This window comes from Tribolium castaneum, chromosome 3 (genome assembly GCF_031307605.1).
Source record: "Tribolium castaneum strain GA2 chromosome 3, icTriCast1.1, whole genome shotgun sequence".
NCBI lineage: Eukaryota > Metazoa > Arthropoda > Insecta > Coleoptera > Tenebrionidae > Tribolium > Tribolium castaneum.
The window spans coordinates 25,012,243-25,031,955 of record NC_087396.1 but is presented as its reverse complement, the minus strand read 5'-3'; the positions used below and the strand labels follow the sequence as shown (position 1 = coordinate 25,031,955).

At 31.8% G+C, this 19,713-nt stretch overlaps 3 protein-coding genes across 6 annotated transcripts; 2 read left to right on the top strand and 1 right to left on the bottom strand.

Moving 5' to 3' along the window:
* Positions 1-295: 295 nt before the first annotated feature.
* LOC135265766 (uncharacterized) lies at positions 296-2,008 on the top strand. The gene is made up of 4 exons (XM_064355921.1): positions 296-557; positions 610-803; positions 854-1,563; positions 1,628-2,008. Coding segments are annotated over exons 1-4 (1,269 nt in total). The 5' UTR covers positions 296-556; the 3' UTR covers positions 1,992-2,008.
* LOC135265268 (uncharacterized) lies at positions 1,953-4,317 on the bottom strand. Of its 3 annotated transcripts, XM_064355920.1 has the most exons (6): positions 4,100-4,312; positions 3,664-4,041; positions 3,479-3,611; positions 3,226-3,417; positions 2,529-3,172; positions 1,953-2,465 (listed from the first exon to the last, which is right to left on the bottom strand). In XM_064355920.1, the coding sequence occupies exons 2-6, from the start codon at positions 4,001-4,003 to the stop codon at positions 2,032-2,034; spliced, it is 1,743 nt and encodes a 580-aa protein (XP_064211990.1). In that variant the 5' UTR covers positions 4,004-4,041; positions 4,100-4,312; the 3' UTR covers positions 1,953-2,031. The 3 variants fall into 3 exon arrangements, 1 of the variants encoding a protein (XP_064211990.1); XR_010333615.1 differs by having other exon boundaries at positions 1,953-3,172; positions 3,479-4,041; positions 4,100-4,166; positions 4,281-4,317; XR_010333614.1 differs by having other exon boundaries at positions 1,953-3,172; positions 3,479-3,608.
* A 95-nt stretch (positions 4,318-4,412) lies between these two features.
* LOC135265767 (uncharacterized) lies at positions 4,413-12,655 on the top strand. 2 transcript variants are annotated; one of them, XM_064355922.1, is made up of 3 exons: positions 4,413-4,767; positions 4,946-5,826; positions 8,921-12,655. In XM_064355922.1, the coding sequence occupies exons 2-3, from the start codon at positions 4,981-4,983 to the stop codon at positions 8,966-8,968; spliced, it is 894 nt and encodes a 297-aa protein (XP_064211992.1). In that variant the 5' UTR covers positions 4,413-4,767; positions 4,946-4,980; the 3' UTR covers positions 8,969-12,655. The 2 variants fall into 2 exon arrangements, with proteins under 2 accessions (XP_064211992.1, XP_064211993.1); XM_064355923.1 differs by lacking the exons at positions 4,413-4,767; positions 8,921-12,655 and adding an exon at positions 6,265-6,632 and having other exon boundaries at positions 4,853-5,826.
* Positions 12,656-19,713: the final 7,058 nt, after the last annotated feature.

Sequence of the window (19,713 nt, the reverse complement as noted above, 5' to 3'; positions counted from 1 at the left end):
GCTGATGTGTGATTAATTTTCCGTTAATTTGTAACTAATTTTGATATATTTTAATTTTTTATTGAAACCTAGGTGTAATTCCCCGCTTAGCGACACATTCAAATTTACCGCTAAAAAAAAAGTGATTTCGAAATTGAACACTAGATGGCGCAGAGATCTGTCACATTTAAATTTCCCGCTGAAAAACTTAAACACCAGAGGGCGCCGAGATCTGTCACATTTAAATTTCCCGCTAAAATGTTTGAACACCAGAGGGCGCCAGAAAAAGTTGATGATCCAATTAATTCGTCATTAATTAATACGCGCTATCAGTCGTGACGTCACCTCCCCACTCTTATTACGGTAGGTCAGTTGCTCAAAGCTAAACAACCAGTCTTTTACATGTGGTGTAATACGTTTTTCGGTTTTTTGGTTGTGTTTGTGCGTTAATAACGTGTCAAATAGCTGCAGCGGGTGTAATTTGTGCCACTAGAGACTTTAATTTAATTTAGAAGTGACTTTTTGTGAAAATACGAACTTTATAAAAGAATACAGGGAACCACGTTGTCGGTGAGAAAGTGAGTAAGCTTTAATTATACTTTGAGAAACTATTATATTTATGCATTTTAGTGGCAGAAAAGCACATTGTTAAGTTTCACTTTATTGCGAAATTTTTTGGGGACGGTAATCGCTTTTTAGTTCGGGGAGAAAATGCTTTTACCAGCGGTCACGTCACCAAATTTAGGTTTGATGGCACAGTACAACCGATGAGAATTTCTGCAGAAGTTCTACCGAGCATGAAAAAGCTAAATTATACTGTGGAGGTTTGTATTTATTTAACTGTTAGACATTTCTTCTACAAAGTGTGTTTTAGATTTCATATGACCTAGAAGAAGGGGTTAAGACGGCACATTGTACCTGCCCAAGGGGCAACGTGGCTTGCCATCATATGGCTGCAGCATTATATTATGCTCATTATAATGTAAGTGCTACTGACATTGAGTGTCAGTGGAGTGCCCCATCAAAAACAACACCACAAACAGAAGTCATTAAGTTAGCTGATGTTTACAAGCCGAAATTATCAAACTATACGGCACTGTCTAGGTCCTCTACTGAGGACGAAATTATTCAGTTCCGTGCCGAAATAGGCGTCACGAATGTGGTGGGCTTCACTTGGCTCCTAAGACCAGAAGCAAGTGAAGAAGCCAGAAAAATTATTGCAGATATCGAAGAAATTCTACAAAGCTTAGAATACGTGCAGGCCATAGACAAACAAAAGTTTCTTTTGGAGAAGTGCAGAATAGATGAGGCACGCATTAAACTGGTTGAGGCGTGCACTCGGGGCCAACATGTTAACGAAAATTGGCATGTAGCAAGGAAACATCGTTTAACGGCCAGCAGGTTTGGCATGGTACTATCTGCTTGCAGTAGACGAAGATTCCCACCCTCTTTATTTAAAAATTTGGCGGAAGGCTATTCGCTTGACAGGGTTGCTGCTGTGCAGTGGGGTAAGACCCACGAGAAGACAGCGCTCAGAGAATTTGAAGAAGCGACGAATCTTAAAGTCCAAGAGACGGGATTTTGGTAGGTCGAAAATAATTAACACGTATAACTTAGATGAATAATGTAATATTACTTTTTTTTGTAGGTTGGAAGAATCAGGCTTTTTGGGAGCAAGTCCTGATGGATTAGTGGAAGAAGATGGGATTCTCGAAATTAAATGCCCATATAAATATAGGGACACTGACAGTTTGTCTGAAGCCCTGAAGGATAAAAAATATTTTTATTGGAGGGATGAAAATGAGGACATTAATCTTAACAGCAATCACAATTATTACCACCAAGTACAGGGGCAAATGCACATCACTGGTCGAAGTATCTGCTACTTTGTCGTGTGGACACCAAAGTGCACAGAGATATTTCAAATTGAAAAAGATCCGGGGTGGTCAGAAAATATCAATATTTTAAAAGAATTTTATCTTGACCAATATATTTCCTTTATTTCACAATAATAAACTGTATATAAATAGATGGTTTTTATTTTACATTATTTTAATCATCACAATCCTGAAACAATTCTGCTACCTCTTTAATTAATGGAAATTGGAGGTTTGTTAAAGCGGCAGTCGCTTTAAAAACAATATCTCCATAGTGGCACAAAGACTCTGGCAAAAAATTTAAAATATGATAACATTTTAATCGGCGTATTGCCCTTTCGACGTGTATTCTTGCACGTGCAATATTTTCGGTACACTTAACTTGCTCTGGTGTAAATTGGACATTTGATAAAAAAGGTGGAATATTCAAAGTGACCCCTGGTGGCAGAATATTTTGGATCAAAAATCCCTTATCGGCTAAAATCATATCTCCAGTTTTTAACATGTCGATTATTCCACAATTTAAAACAACTTTTTGATCAGAAGTTGATCCCACGTATAAATCACTTACAAATGTGATGACACCATTGGGTGCAACTCCAATTAGCCCTTTGAAAGTATTATGATGTTTGTAAGTACTATATGTTAATTTCTGTGTTGACATAGACTTACGTGATACCACAGTGAAAATTTCGGTACAATCTAGAACTGCTCTACAATTAGTAAAATTGCTAAAACATGTTGGCAAGCAAGATTTATTTTTTTCGCGCGAAGGCATTGTCGTCATAAACTGTTTATATAAAATTTCATATATTACATGGACAAATGTTAAAATAATATTAGAAACTGTGCTTTGGGCAACCCCAAAGCGTTGCGCCAAATCAAGTTGAGGGAAATTGAGTCGTAATTTTACTAGGGTTAAAAAGAGTTGGTCAATTCTAGTTAACTTTTGGACTGTCCATTTGTGGTAATATTTTATGTCCAACTTTTCGATTAAGTGAAACAATGCTTCGAAAATCTGGCTATTGGGAAGACCGGTATATAAAACAATGAGTTTGTCATTTCCTTGAACATTTTCATAGCAAAATCGTACTGTCAGATATTGTATTTTTGCTTTAAGTTCAGCATTTTCCTTTTTGAGAAAATACATTTCTGCTTCAAGAGCCGCATGTGACACCAAGGGTGCTTGCACACCCATAGATTCTAACGGAGCATCTTGAATTATATCTGCTGGTGCTGCAACTACGGCTGTAGACGTCGATGGCACTTCCTCTAAATTCATTGTCGATGGTACTGTTTCTTCCGGTATATCAACACTATTCAAATGATCAAATTGTAAATCAATTTAAAACTAGGATTCACTTTTTACCTTAATGATTCAGCGGAACTAGAACAAGAAGGGAGTCCTTGTTTTTTCATCTTTTTTTTTTCTGGAGATTCCACTTGAAAATAGGCTCTTTTTGCGATATTGTGCAAAAATAATTCAGGACCATTTTCCTTTCTTCCATCCCGAAAATGGCAGCTGCAAACGTAGGCTCCTGGTCCGGGTTCTACATCTCTTCTACATTTAACAATGAAACAAGCAATTAAAAATTAATATCAAAACATCTATTAAAAATTACCTCAACAATTTTTTCCATAGTGCTCGTTCTTTTCCCGACTTAGGAAAACTAAAAAAATGGCATTTATCGCGAGTACTATAGTGTTTGCAATCTGGAGCCCAACACATTCCCATAGTTGTGATGTAAAAACCTACTACACATGAACTATCAAAGTATCGCAACAAAATATTATTCACAAATCATACCTAATGATGTACCACAAAAATGAGATAATGTCTTGGAAAAACAGAATTTTAAAAATTCAAGAACACGAAGATATGGAGAACGATCGGAAAAAACACGATAACAAAAGACACTCACGAAAGAAGCACAGAACTCACAACCCGTACTACTTTCAACCATGTATGTGCCTGAACCCTCTACCCTCGTATACCTGCTATTCATCCCTCGTGATGGGGGAGGGGGACAGAAAACAACCCGTTTATTGGGGTTGCGCCGGTTGCACCCCATGAATTCGTCATTCAGAAGAAATCCAATGTCATTAGTGTGGCAAACCATTTTTCCCTCAGTTTTAAAAGGCCACATAATAATTTACATCAATATGATGTCCAAATTAAGAAAAACTGAATTTTGAAGTTTGAAAAAAGTTAGGTTAGAAAAGGATTTATGTGTTCAACTTACAGAAATATTAGCTCAGTTGCTAAAATCTTTAAGAAACGACATTGCATTTTTCATAGCTATCATTTCTCTGTAAAAGTAATGTTCCTACACTTCTAGCATTAAAGAAATACGAAAAACTTTTAAATGCCCATAAGAAAAGCATTGAAAATGGCGATTGTTTAGCTTTAAGGTGCTGACCTACCTCAAATGTCTACGTCACACTGATAGCGCGTATTATCGAAGGTCAATTAAAAGAGAAAGTTTGATATCAAATTTCAATTAAATTAATCGGTCGTTATCAATTTAATTGTCATTAATTATCAATTAATATGTCATTAATTAGTCATTAATTCACTAATTAATTTTTAAATGGGTCCCCCTTTCTACTTTTGGAGTTCACCATTTCCGGTTCCGATGTGGTTGGCTTGGGCGTCGCTGGTATCGGTGAGGTCAATTCCGCCGGAGGCGGAATTCTGATGAGCGGAACTCTTTTTGGTTTTCGGATTTTCGTCCGATCCCCGATGGCATCAAAAGTGCGCTTTGTAGGCACAGTTTTGTGAGGGAGTTTTGGCCTGGACCTCACTTTGAAAATGGTTTGGTTCGTTTTGAGAAAAACGCTTTTTCACGCAAGGTGGAGCGCACAACTAGCACAAGTACAAGTCGCAAAGGGTTGTCGCTAATCTGAACAGGTAAAGGTTTAAAACTTTGACTGCTTGATCGAGACTTCGAAAATTTAATTTACTTTTTTCTTCTTTAAACGTGGGGAATGTTGATTTTTTGCACAGTTGGCAACATTACCCTCTCCTCCTCTACTTGTCTTTGACAGATTGACATTTATTGTAATTCTTCACAATTGTGTTATTTCAGTGAAATTGGCATGGTTGGACGTATTACGGTAAATAATGTCCGACTCAGAAACGACCCCCAGCGATTGTAACAGCCCCCAAATTCAAGAACTGAACAACTTGCGGCACCTCCTCAAATTACAACGCGACAGGTACACCCATCTCCAAATACTATACCAAGCTGTGGCCGATTTTATATCCACTGCTGGTGCCTTGAACCCTGAACTTGCAACCAAAGTGGAAAATATTTTACATGAGCAAAGTTGCCAGCAAGTTGATGTGTTAGACAATGAATACACACAGTTACTAGGATTACGATCTTCAGGAAACAGTGAGTTAAGCTTTAACGAAGGTCGCACTCTCAGAAAAGAAATAGGGCTCATTTTGGAGCACAAATACAAGAAAGTTTGTGACGAGTTTTTGAAAGCAACTTCGCAGAATGTGAACTCAGTGGATGGTCGTGACGGTTGTGATTTCAGTGTCAGGCCTGAAGATAACACGTTGGTGGTGTTGAAGAAAAAACTGGAGGAGCAACAGCAAAAGTATTTAGAAAATGAATTAACTAAAGAGAAGATTTTGGAAGATATTGCTAAACTACGACTGGAAAAATTACCAAAAGTGTGTGATGAAAAAATAAAAGAATGTCAAATAAGGGCCCAAGTGGGCGAACTAAGAACGAAACTTGCGTGCGAGACTTCCAGAATTGACGTATTTATGGAGAGAAGCAACTCGTTGAAAGCCTACAAGGAGCTGCTAAAGGATATAAAGGAGCAACAACTTGAATGTGAGAGCGAGATTAAACACTTGCAAAAGATGAGGGAGAAGTACAAACAAGTGGCCTGCAAGCAGTTTGATCAGATTTTGAAGTCCTACGTGGAATACAAAGCCGCGCTTTCAAGAAAGGTAAATGATCTATAAAGCTTATTATAAATAACTAACTATTTTTATATTATATTTCTAACACTTTTGCTACATTTTTATTTAAACAAAATACAAAATTGTAATACTAGAAAAACGTCAGAAGTCACAGTGATTTTTTGCAAGCAAAACAAAACAGGCACACAATTCTTTACAAAACCATTTTCTATTCATTAGTTAGCCTTTGTGATTAAGAATAGTACACGCAAAGTCTCGTCGATATTTCCCTAATCTTATGCTTAAGAGTAATACCGATTATAATACATGGAAATGATTATTTAAACAGATGCAGTAATTAACATTAATACACACAAGTATCTTATATTACATAGAACACATTTGTAGATTAAACAAAGTTGACTTATTAGAAGCCCTTTCATATTAAAGGTCTGATCATAGATCAAAATTGTTTTTTTGTTTTAGGGTGAACTACAGGCCGAGTCTGCTAAAAGTATATTTTTACTGTAGTTAAAAAATAATCACACAGAACTCACTACTGAGCGTTTGCTACTAAATTTTTTTTCTATGTTTTTATAATTATTACTGAAAAAATAGGTTTTTTATAATTTCTATTAATATTCTTAAAGAAACGTTTTTTTGTGCAAAAAAGACCTAAAAATAAGCTTATTCGTTGTATAGCTCACAATTAATTTTAATTTGCGATTAATTTGACTTTTGGTCAATTAAATGTTAACTTAATTCGTTAGTCAATTAATTTTTAGGGTTCATTGTGAGCTACATAAGGAATAAGCTTTGAAAAAGGTTTAATAAAAACCGAAACGTCAGCTAAAGTGGTAAATTTATTTACACCCAGTTCATTGCCCGTAACAACTTTAATAAGTTATAAGGAATAAACTTAATTTTTTATGGGGTTAGTAATATTTTTTTTAAATATTTTTTGGACAAGACATTTAAGTTTTAAGTATGCTGAGAACGTATGAAAAAATATCGTAACTTTCTGAGGGCTTTAGCTGTAACAATACATAGAAATATGAAAAAAAATCCGTGTCTTTTAAAACGAAAATGGAAAAAAAATCTTTTCATTTAATTTTGTTATTAAAAAATACGATAGCGAAGACACAAGCTTAAAGTTCGTGGACTGTCGTTAAGTTTTTTCAATTTTTTTTGTTGGAATATTTTAATAATTTTAATTTAAAAACACGTTGCTATAGAAAACATATTTTAAAATAGTGGTAATAATCTAGGATTCAGGTATTAAAAAGAAGGCTTAAAATGTTACCAACAAAAAACCTGTTAAAATTGGTTACAAATATTTAATCCAATTGTAAAAGAATATTTTATTTATTATTTTTCTTAAAAACTCAGTCCTTATTCCATGTTCAGTCTGTTAAAAAAATATTTTTTTCAAAAAATAAATGAAGTATTTAACACCAAATATGAAAATACAGTAAAAATCTACTCTTAAATTGTTATTAAATTATTGTTAAAGGAAAATAACAAACAAAATGTTTGGATTTCGGTCCTAAATAGTTGAATTTTGTTTTTTGAGAAAACCCAACATTCAAATCTCGTGAAAATATTCCAATTATAAATCAAAAAGAATAAATTGTTTTATCTAATAAAAAAGACACTGTCCAAAATTATATTCAACACAGTTTTTTCTTTAAATGCTTTGAAATAGGTAATGTTGCAAAAATGTTTTATTATGAAAATGTTACGGTCTTACGGTATTTTTTTCAGTGTTTCCACGTATTTTTTTATTAAAAATAAAGCTTTAATTTCAACTGTGTAAAGGTAATTCAGAATCGTAAGTTCTTTTTTGGAAGATGTTAATTGTAATTTAAAAATAGACTTTTCATACGTAAATTGGGATTGAAATTTAAAATAACAAAATACTACAGAAAACAAAAGCTATATACTTGATTACCACTGCTTTTATTTATTACCTAATTTTAATTAAAAAATATTTAACAACTTCAACATTTTTTTCAACAGCTGAAAAGAGTAAAATATTAATTACAACTTATTCTTGTACTCTGAAATACAATTTGTAACTTCCGAATAAAAAAAAATGTTTTCCCAAACCAAAGTAACTAATCTGAACTTCAATTGACGTTATTTGAAGTTGAAAAGAGTGTAGTTAGAAAGAATCACTTTGTTTATAATTTTTGATGAAAAAAATTGCTTTCAAATTTCGAATATTCACTTCAAATAGTTCAAAAAAACTATTTTTTTTTTTGTGAACATTATCAGTCAATTTACAAAAACAATAGAGTTTCTTATGCTTCTAACTTCTCGGCTGCAGATCTCTAAAAAAATGTTAAAAGGCTAAAGCTCATACTTTTTACTTTTAAGCTAAACTAATTTTTTGTTTTATACTTTTTCCAATTTCTTTCAGAACAAAGAAAGTAGTATTTGAATATCAGAAACCATCTTCTGAACTACAATTAATACCTTCTAAAATACTGAAATTATCGGAAATTAATCTTTCAGAATTAATCATTCTCAACTACAATTGGAAAAGATGTAGTACCATTCATAACATAACACTATTGATTTAACCGTGATCACTGATCAGACCGTTATCATAAGAATTGGTTTATAACTTTATTATTATTAGTATTGTGGTAATATGACAAAATCAAGGACAAATTTAATAAAAAGTAGATGAAAAATGCATTCAATGCATTTCTACAACGTAATAGCCTCTCATGAGATCAAAGACAAAATTTAATAGATTAAAAAACACCTGGAAATAACATAACGGTTTCTGGAACGATTTAGCCTTAGATAAATTTAATCGCTGATTTGTTTGGTGTTAGGTTACGTTAAATCGTTCCGGAAACCAATAAAGCAATACATTGTAACGTTTATAAAAAAAAACTTAAATTCTTAATAAAATCATGCGCGAAATATTTGGGGAGGGGTAGAGGTCGAACGGTCAGTAGGTGTTGAGAGGTCCAGTTAAGAACATCTGCAACAATTACCTGTGACCTTAAATTAGTTATTTATTTGTTAAAAATCCAACACTTAGAACGATCAAGCAACTTTTGAGGGCGCACACCACCAAAGTAGATTCATAACTTTAGTTTTTCCGATCCCTAATACCCCATTTTAGGCCCTCAACCCCAGTATCATCCTAAAGTCCGACACGCCAATGTCGTAACCGATCAGAGGAAAATCCGAGGTCCTCAAAGTTTCTGTTATTTCGTATCCGAAGGGTTCCCCTACAGTCGATTAGAGGAGGACTCCCTTCATCAAATGGTGTGACCTTCGGGAACCTCGTAAACGGCCAAGGACTGGACGCAGATAAGTCCCAGATATCAGTTCTTCGCGATTTTCAATCTTTTCGTTATAATATATTATTCGAATTTCCTTTCTTAAAAAAAAAATTATTTCAATTTTCAAATTTTCCTTTTTAAATTTCAATTTTTATGCAACTATTAGTAATTTTTTATAACTTATAATTTCAATTAATGTGAGCGAGCGAATTGGCCAATTCTAACGTAAAGATTCGTGTCAGTAGTTGATTTAACCATCAGGTCACAAGAGTAACTTTTAATATACGGAATTTTAATTGATTATTCAATAGTTTTCTTATCTCCTTCTCAGTTGGGAGCTTCGTTATCGATAACTGAGTGGCGCCCTTAAAAGGCTAGGTTAAAAGGAATCTTGAACTCGCTCTCGGGGTGTCGATCATAAAACTGTCGGCCCGACCGGCTTAGGGTGCTTCAAATTCTGTGGTTAAGCTGATGTCACAACAAAGAATGTATTTGTGATTTACAACATTACCTACATTGGTCTTACTTGATATTTGTATGCCCAAAGAAGATGTTCCCAATTTGAACAGTTTTATTTTAAATTTGAAGTGTTTATTTAATGAAAAAGAAAAAACGTTCTAAAATACTGGTAAATCACGATAAAAAGAAACTAATTCAAGGCGTTCTCTGGATTGTCAATTTTTCGGATTACTCAATTAGTTTAATAAATATAATTTTAATTTAAGATTCGATTAACATATAGTCGAATTAAAAGATTTGACTGTAGTTAGGAACGTAGGTGTTATGCAATGAAACATGCGTAAAAAAAGATTCATATATTTTCAAAAAAAAATCTAAATACTTTTTTAACTAACAGAAATTTCTATATTTCTATCTTCCATTGCCTTTGGATCTAGCCATTTTATAAAATGTCACTAAGCACAAACTCCACACAATAGCACAGCGAACTGTTAAACAGTAATTAAAAATTACCATAGTTTTGCACTTCTTATATTAGCAGATGCTTCCTCCTACCACTTTAGGGAGATTACATTACAATGTAGGGGGTTGGTGTTTTCTCTTTTGAATAGCAATAACTATACTTTCCCAAGAATGTAAATTTTATAAAAACGAATAACATATAATAACGAATAACACTCTTAAATACCTATGGTCACTGGTAGAGTAGACAATTAACAAAAAAATCTTTAGGTCAAAGAACTCAATTATGCAATTGCCATTCATCTTTTTTTACTTAATTTTAATTTTATTTTTTAATTACTAAAAAGTGTACTGTCAACAACAACAAGCAGAAATGTCAGTTGTTATTTACAAAAATAAAAAATTACGTTATAATTCAAAAACCAATTACGTCATTAATGTTGCTATACTGTCATAATCATAATATATATAGCATGCACACAACTGAGTCCTTTGAAAACTAAAACATTCCTTTTCAGCATATTATTTGTTATATTTAAAAAAAACAAAGTGTAAATTAGGTTTTTATTAAGAATAACAGTGTACACTGGCGAGCACTTTTGACATTTTACTGACATAATCGTGGGCAATACTACTCTAACCTTTTTGACAATGAAATGACAAATGTGTCCAAAATTTTTTGCTCGCTATTGTAGGTGTCATTTTTTGACGAAACAAAGTCGTGCGAATTTTTTTAATTCTATAATTATTATCATTATTATCAATTTTTACATTAATTTGTACAGAACACAATAGCTCCAAAGCGTTATAGTTTAGGAAATAGTCACGCAATACGAATTTACTGTTTTAAATTAAAGTTAGTAAACAAAGCCTAAAGTTAGTTAGGGTTTTGTTAGGTGCTTCTAGAAGTGACTTTTGATTTTTGAAAAAGAAAAACCAAAACCAATTCAATTTACGTTAACAATTTCTGGGTAATAGAAAATTAGCCTGGTGTGTGTTCACAAATAAAGTGCTTTCTAAATACCAGCCTTAGATAAAGAAATTATTAGATAAACAAGTTACCTATTATAATACCAATTATAAATAACGTGAAACCCTTAAATTATTATTAAGCGGATAATCCCTTTTCTGGTTACACGGTTTAACTTTCTCTGGGTTGGTTCTTAATCTCGACCAAATTCCTTTTTCAACGGAAACAAAAGTCATTATTGTTTCGATGAATAAGACTAACAAGAAAGTGAGATGTGACAAATCTAATCATTTTTAGCAGGTACCTACTTTTGGGTCTGTTACTCAGACCTAGACCCTCCGGTCCCATTGTAAATCTTTCTGCGGATTTGTCTAATCAACTGCTATAAATCATCGCCCAAGGAATTTTGTGCTTCCAATGAATTAAAATTTTCGCAATATTAAGCTTATTTTTAATAACAGAAAAAAATTAAAAATACCAAGGTGTTTAAAATAACAATCTCTATCGCTTGGCCGGAGAGTTTTTTCATTTTGAAGTCTTGGTGTCTTAATACGTGTATTATTTCGAAATCGTGTTTATTTAAATAGCCATAATTTATTGAGCACTAGATTTTTTAAAATTTTCTAATGGCCATTTTGTAAATATCATTTCTAAGATACATTGAGTTTTGAAACGATGTTGATATCTTTTCAAATAACTTAATTACAGCCACAATTCTTTTACATTGAAAACGCCATAAGACGAATACGTTTAACCTAGCCTTAAGGCTCTAGACCCTCTGGGAGCTGGCGCATACGTTTTACGTGTAAACTGTTTTTAGCCGCAAATTTAGACTTGAAGAGTTTCTTGACATTTGCAGTGTTTCTTTATAAGTAAATGTAAGTCGAAGAGTCATTTTTGATTGAAATAAATGCCTAGATATTTTTTTATTAAATAAAATGTCTGTTTATGAAGTTGATACGAATTTTTGATAACGGTGCATTGTATTGAGAATTTAAAAAAAACATTTTATAGGAAATTTAAAAATACAGACCTGAGATATTTTAGATTTTTGTTAACTGTTCTTAATTGTTAGATATAATGCAAAAATTAAATTGTAAGTAGGCAACTTTTAATGCATCCTTCTTCGAATGCGTAGCTAGCTGGAAGAAGATTTATGACGGGTTTAGGACGCACCGCTGGAGGTAACCACCATTGGGGTGACCCACAAGATAATAATTTTATTGCATTTGTTCAAGACAGAGAAATGTATCGGCACAAATAGGAATTTTAGCGATTTCTCTAATAGTGGTATAAAATGAAAGCACATGATTTCGGAATTAACATTTTTTAACAAAATAATTAGGTACCTATAGATTTGCATTACGTTTTTTTTGTAGACACTGCTATCAACGTATCTTATGAGATTTTGAAATACGAGTAATCACGCTCGCTATTTTTTTGAATACTTTTAACAATAAAATTATTCCTGTTTTAAAAAAAATATAAAAAAGATGATTAAAACTTTGGTTGTACTTAGCTTCGTTCTGCACAGGTTTTGTGATAGAACTACTGAGCTCCCTCACCACGACAAGGTGTCAACCCACTGAGGAAGTTTTTTTTACTTTTATTGTTCATTCCGTTTTAGAACCCTTTCGTTGTTTTTTCCAAAAATTACGCATTATTTGTTTTCGACTTTTTCTTTTTTTTTGAAAAACTTAGTTTACTATTATTACCCATAATTTTAAATATACAAAGATTTCAACTATTTACAAGTGATATAATAAGAAATTAGGAAATACACTTACCAACCAGCAGTCGCAACAAATAATTAAATAAAAAGAAATAGATAAAATTGATATTCTGCAAAGTAACAAATTAAAAACTACAAATACCACTGTTTAAAAATTACCACTTATTACAAAACACTGTTGGGCAAGAAAGTGACCAGCACTCTGCAAAGACTCAAAGAGTAAAGAAGTTGTAGAACTATATGTTTTGATTATATATAAGTACCAACCACCACCCTAAACCCTCCACTAAATACAAGTCTTATGACTCATGAGCTTATGAAAAACTTTCTAAACTTTTTAATAAACATTTTTGTTTACATGTAATTTCAGTTTCAGGTACCCGATCTTTAGCAATGTTTACTTATATTTTAAAGAAATACACAAAATTTATATAACGTAAGAGTAACGCAGCTATATCTTCGCAAGCTAGTTATAGAAAAATTGTATAAATTTAATAAAAAAACGAGAAATAATTCCTAAATTCTAAAATAATACATAATTATAAAAGTATCATTTATTTTACTAGGCGTAACGTAAACAAATTATATCCCTAAGACTGGATCTTACAATCTCTCGATACGTTATTTGTACTATAATTATTACTGGGTATAGTTACAATAAATTTTTACAACAATGTATTTTTCAGAATTTATTACCTGGATAAAATTATCAGACGAAAAAGCGGGTTTAAAGAAGTTTTCATCATTTTAATGAGATATTCCTAGTAACTTTTTTAAAGTTAAACTGTTTTCTGAAAGAACAATAATGTTTCACCAATTAATTTTTTTATTTTATATTTTTTCAATGCAAGTGATCCAATTAGAAATGCACATGACACATAATATAGCGAACAGAATTCGGTTAATTAAAACATAAAACCCAATAAATAAATGGTGTAATGGTGTATTATTTTTTACAAAACTATGCTAGTATTTTATTATTCTTTAGTATCAAATTTTTTTAACAAAATAAAAAACGTATTTTTCACTGTATGTTGCTTGAATCTCTGAAATAAGAGAAACTATCGTGGGCGATAGTGGAATTCAGTTTGTTTACATTATTTGCATTTTATGAGAAGGGACAAGACACCCCGAGGCGAAGGTCGGATGCCTATCCGATGATTGACAACTGTCACTGAAAACAGGTCTAAAAAAAGTATGCAACTTGTAGTACACCAATTCTCAACAATCGCTTCGGTACCCTGAAGCGATTCTGAATTCTGGGAATACCCGAAGGTGTTATAATCATAACAAACACGCGTTATTTAAGTTATTATTCAAAGATTATTTAAAAATTGATACCTATTTGGTGATATAAACAATAAACAAAAACATACAAGTATAAAAATTACAATTTTAATAAAAAAAAACATCAAAATTAAGCAACATATAGGCTGACCCAGGGATTGGAAAACTCCGTTTTTGACTCTTAAATAATTGAGAAATAAATAGTAAAAATTACTTCCAAATATACAGAGTGTTTCCGAAATGAGCTACAATATAAACTTATGTTTTTTTTTAAATGAAACCCTAAATTTTGGTGCATTTGCATTAATAATTTTTTAACTTTAATAATAATTTTGATCTAAACTTGCATTGGTCGATTCTGTTTAGTTTTTAAAATAATTTATTTTTTTTGACGAAAACACGTTATTTTTAAATGTATTTCACAAAAACTAATAATCCTAGAAAATTTAGACTTTCACCATTTTAAATGTTAAAGTTTAATTTTTGGCAAAACTTTGAAAAATGGGTGAGCTCTCTTGAAAAAAAATCTGCGTTCATATATATTATGATCTTTTGGTCTGTTTCAGCGAAATTACGCAATTACTATAAAAAAAATACTTTCGAAAAATGTAACAGAAACCTAAATCATAGAAGACAAAAACAGTGACGCTAAAACTATGGAATAATTCTATTAAAACTATAATTTATTTTGTTGTGGATAAAATGCTCGAACAGATATTTTTTAAAAGTAAGCCATTCCCAATATTATTATTTCGATTTTTTTTAAATAAAAACCCCAATTTTTTTAGACGCATCCATGTAGTATCTGATGTATCATGGCTCAAAAAATTAAATGCTACATCATAATATTTCCACAATAAAAATATAAAAAAAATATTTAACAAAAAAAATACAATTTTTACATAGCCATCCTCCAACCTCTTCACAATGATAATCATGTAAACAAAATTTTCTTGTACTTCAGTCCAGAAAAGTTTGTAATAATGTACATTTATAAACAACTTCCGGACTAATATTTTTTGAATCTTTTAAATTGATTGTCAATTAAGAGAAAAACTAAAGGATTGGTTGCACTTTTGCATCAAACAAATATCAAACTATTTTGACTACAAAAAATTCTTAAGAAACATTAGGCTAATATGTTTCAATTTATTCCCACTTTCTTGTGATACTACTAACGAACATAATGACCAAATGTAATAATTTCTGCTTGTTAAGTAACTTTTATTTTATTTTAATTTAAATTCAGATATCCATAAGAATAACATTAAAGTTATTATTAGCTGAAAATTTTATTTAATGTTTAAGGTTAAATATATTTTGAGTAATTAGTAAAAGATGGCTTCATTTTTTAAATTGTATGTCCTTTCACTATGAACTTCTTTCTTTTCAGTGGTGAAGATCCTACTTTTCTAGGATTCCTAGTTTTTATAAAATATTTTTTTAAAGCGTGTAAAACATCAGTGTTCCAAAAATGCAAAAAATAGGGTGTTCCATTTAAAAAAAGTATTGTAGCTAATTTCGAAAACAGCCTGTATCTGCTCTTGAGAATAATTTTAAGTGAATCAGGGGGTCAGTATCTTCCAGTTTTTCTAAAAAACAAGATTAATATTTAATTTTTATATTGTGGCACATCCAAGTAACAATTTGGATGCTGTTTAAAAACCACCTACGGTTTTGTAAAAGTTTTATGAAGGTAGTTTGTAGTTAAGTTGCTGTAAAATAATCTTGTCTACAGGTATTGTCAGCCAATTCTTCTCATCAAGGAATATTAAAATCATAAATTCTTAAGATAGTTTAACAAAAGTTTTATAACATTCTTATAATTTCCTTGTAGTCATGTTTAAAACTTTTTACTTCAGGACAATTTTATTTGGTCAATAGAGGTAATAAAACCATAATTACTTCTTAAGTGTTTATTTAATCAAAATACAGGGTGCTCAATAACTGGCGCACCAACTCAGTGGTACGTTGTTGAGAAGCATGTGTAGATCACAGGAAAAATCTTGAAAAAATTCCTAAAGTCATATTTTAAAAAAATCTGGAGCTACAAACTTATTTTGTTAACTTTTTCAGTTTTCATTATTTTTTAATGTTTTTATGTTTCACACTAAGTAATCGTTTCCCAACACAACGATGAATAACTATTTTTAAATTTCCCATCAGACTTTAGCAGTTTTTTTAATTTAAAAAAATTATAATTTATCAAAAAAATCACAGTTTGTAGATGTGCCAACACTGGAAATTATTTCCTAGGAAACCGTTTCAAAAATAATTTATTTTTATTGTTGATCAAATTCTTTTGCGATCACGACTGTTAGACAACGTTGCCACATATCATTTATTTAAATTTCGTTATTTATCAATAACTTTAATGCAAAGATTTTTTTTACTATATTTACCTTTTTATGTGAGCAACTCTTTACCACACTCCATTGAGTTGGTGCGCCGGTTTTTGAGCACCCGGTATAAATCAAACAGTTACCTTTAAAATTAAAACTTAAACCAGCTCTGCTTTGAACACAGTTAAAATTTCTGACGGGAAACATTTAACCAGACTTATAATTTATAATAGAATCATCTTAAAACTAAGTTGTTTTTTAAAGGTTCTGTCTAGAAGTTTTTTTTATCTGAATAAATAATATGTCTTATAGCGGTTTTTATAAAAATTATTTACACTTAGCTAAAACTTATTTACTTACTTTTATTGAGAGTTAATTTTCTTCTAAATAATTTTACACTGATCATGTAGTTTTATGAATTCAGCAGACATATTTTACTGCTATTTGACTTAAAATTGAAAAATATGCACTTTTTAAACATTAAAGAAATGGTAGTAATTTTTGTTTTTTGCTTTTGTCAGCAGTAAAACTTAGGATATCACTCAAAAAATCTACTAGAATCAATTTAAAGAATGAACGCACATTTTTTTGCGTTTAACGAACAAACCCTTCCTACGATTTTAATGAAAACACAAATCAACATTAAGCAACACCTAGTAAGTATTTTAAAGAAAAAATAACTCGTGGTTATCAAATTTGAAAAAAAATCGACTTGGCAACACAAAAAAACTCACCAAATTTGATGTTATGGTTTGTCTGAAGCAGCATTGGTAATTTTTTACTTTAACTACTTCTGGATTTTCAAGCTGAAACTTACGCCAAACTATTCCTCTGAGTGCCCTGATGACCGTACACTATGAATTTTCTTGTGCAAATTGAAAATAACATTAGAAAAATAATTTTTATTTTCACTCACTTTTCACTTGAATCGCCATTTTTGTTGATTTTAAGGGATACAACGTTTGCCACCACGGTGTGCATGCGTTGCGTGTGCTTATTTCTGATTGGTTGTTATTGTTTAGCTTCAACAGGTAAGAATCGCACCTGCGTGTTTGTTATGATTATAACACCTTCGGGTATTCCCAGAATGAATTTAAATGACGTATTATACCTTTTTCATTAAAAAGTAGGTGTATTTTTTCATATTTTGCAATTTGAATTTATGTCACTGTGCTCTGATTGACGGAAGTGGGGATGCATTCCCGCATTTCCCTTCATGCAATTTACCAACAACACCGTGGTGTATATTTCCTTTTAGTTAGCTGGGGCGCAGCCCCAGCCTCCGGCCACGAATTGTACGGCGCCCTTTCTCTATAAAATACACTATTCCACGTGTCGAGTTCCACGGTTTCGAGTTTAATTGTTCGTGGGGTATGTTTATTTTTAGTTCGCTGGGGCGAAGCCCCAGCCTGTACCCTAAGACCTGTACGCGCTGTAGCTCCATAAAAATCACTATTCCACATTTCGAGTTCAACATTTTCGAGTTTAATCGTCCGTGGGGTATGTTTATTTTTAGTATTTTTACTTTAGCTACTTCTGGATTTTTGAAAATTTTTTTTTTGCATTTTGCTTTAAAAAGCCTCTAGATCAAAGATATGAACATGAAAGTTTGTGCAAATGCCCCGTTTTCGAAAAATTCGGCTTTGAATGACCTTGATCTAGACTTTTTAAATTTTATTAACACTCTAATAAATGGTATTAACCGTAAATGTAACTATAAATGAGGCAAGGCGCCTACAGATGATAGCCCGGAGGCTGGGGCTTTGCCCCAGCGACCTAAAAATAAATTTAGTTGAATCAATTTGTAAAGTTTTCTCTATTTTTGCCGATATCTTCTGAACGGTTAGTCGTAGCGATCTGATTCTTGCAGATCTGGATTCCGCCGGTCATTCTACGTTAGAAACACTTAATCATAAGAAAATAACTCCAAAAAATTGCTTGTCAATGATGAAAATTTAGTTGAATAAATTTGTAAAGTTTTCTCTATTTTTGCCGATATCTTCTGAACGGTTAGTCGTAGCGATCAGATTCTTGCAGATCTGGATTCCGCCGGTCATTCTACGTTAGAAACACTTAATCATAAGAAAATAACTCCAAAAAATTGCTTGTCAATGATGAAAATTTAGTTGAATAAATTTGTAAAGTTTTCTTTATTTTTCCCGATATCTTCTGAACGGTTAGTCGTAGCGTTCAGATTTTTGCAGATTTGGATTCCGCCGGTCATTCTACGTTAGAAACACTTAATCATAAGAAAATAACTCCAAAAAATTGCTTGTCAATGATGAAAACTTTGTTGAATCAATTTGTAAAGTTTTCTATATTTTTGCCGATATCTTCTGAACGGTTAGTCGTAGCGTTCAGATTCTTGCAGATCTGGATTCCGCCGGTCATTCTACGTTAGAAACACTTAATCATAAGAAAATAACTCCAAAAAATTGCTTGTCAATGATGAAAATTTAGTTGAATAAATTTGTAAAGTTTTCTCTATTTTTGCCGATATCTTCTGAACGGTTAGCCGTAGCGTTCAGATTCTTGCAGTTTTGGATTCCGCCGGTCATTCTACGTTAGAAACACTTAATCGTAAGAAAATAACTCCAAAAAATTGCTTGTCAATGTTGAAAATTTAGTTGAATCAATTTGTAAAGTTTTCTATATTTTTGCCGATATCTTCTGAACGGTTAGTCGTAGCGTTCAGATTTTTGCAGATTTGGATTCCGCCGGTCATTCTACGTTAGAAACACTTAATCATAAAAAAATAACTTCAAAAAATTGCTTGTCAATGTTGAAAATTTAGTTGAATCAATTTGTAAAGTTTTCTCTATTTTTGCCGATATCTTCTGAACGGTTAGCCGTAGCGTTCAGATTCTTGCAGTTTTGGATTCCGCCGGTCATTCTACGTTAGAAACACTTAATCATAAGAAAATAACTCCAAAAAATTGCTTGTCAATGTTGAAAATTTAGTTGAATCAATTTGTAAAGTTTTCTCTATTTTTGCCGATATCTTCTGAACGGTTAGTCGTAGCGATCAGATTCTTGCAGATCTGGATTCCGCCGGTCATTCTACGTTAGAAACTCTTAATCATAAGAAAATAACTCCAAAAAATTGCTTGTCAATGATGAAAATTCAGTTGAATAAATTTGTAAAGTTTTCTCTATTTTTCCCGATATCTTCTGAACGGTTAGTCGTAGTGATCTGATTCTTGCAGATCTGGATTCCGCCGGTCATTCTACGTTAGAAACACTTAATCATAAAAAAATAACTTCAAAAAATTGCTTGTCAATGATGAAAATTTAGTTGAATCAATTTGTAAAGTTTTCTCTATTTTTGCCGATATCTTCTGAACGGTTAGCCGTAGCGTTCAGATTCTTGCAGTTTTG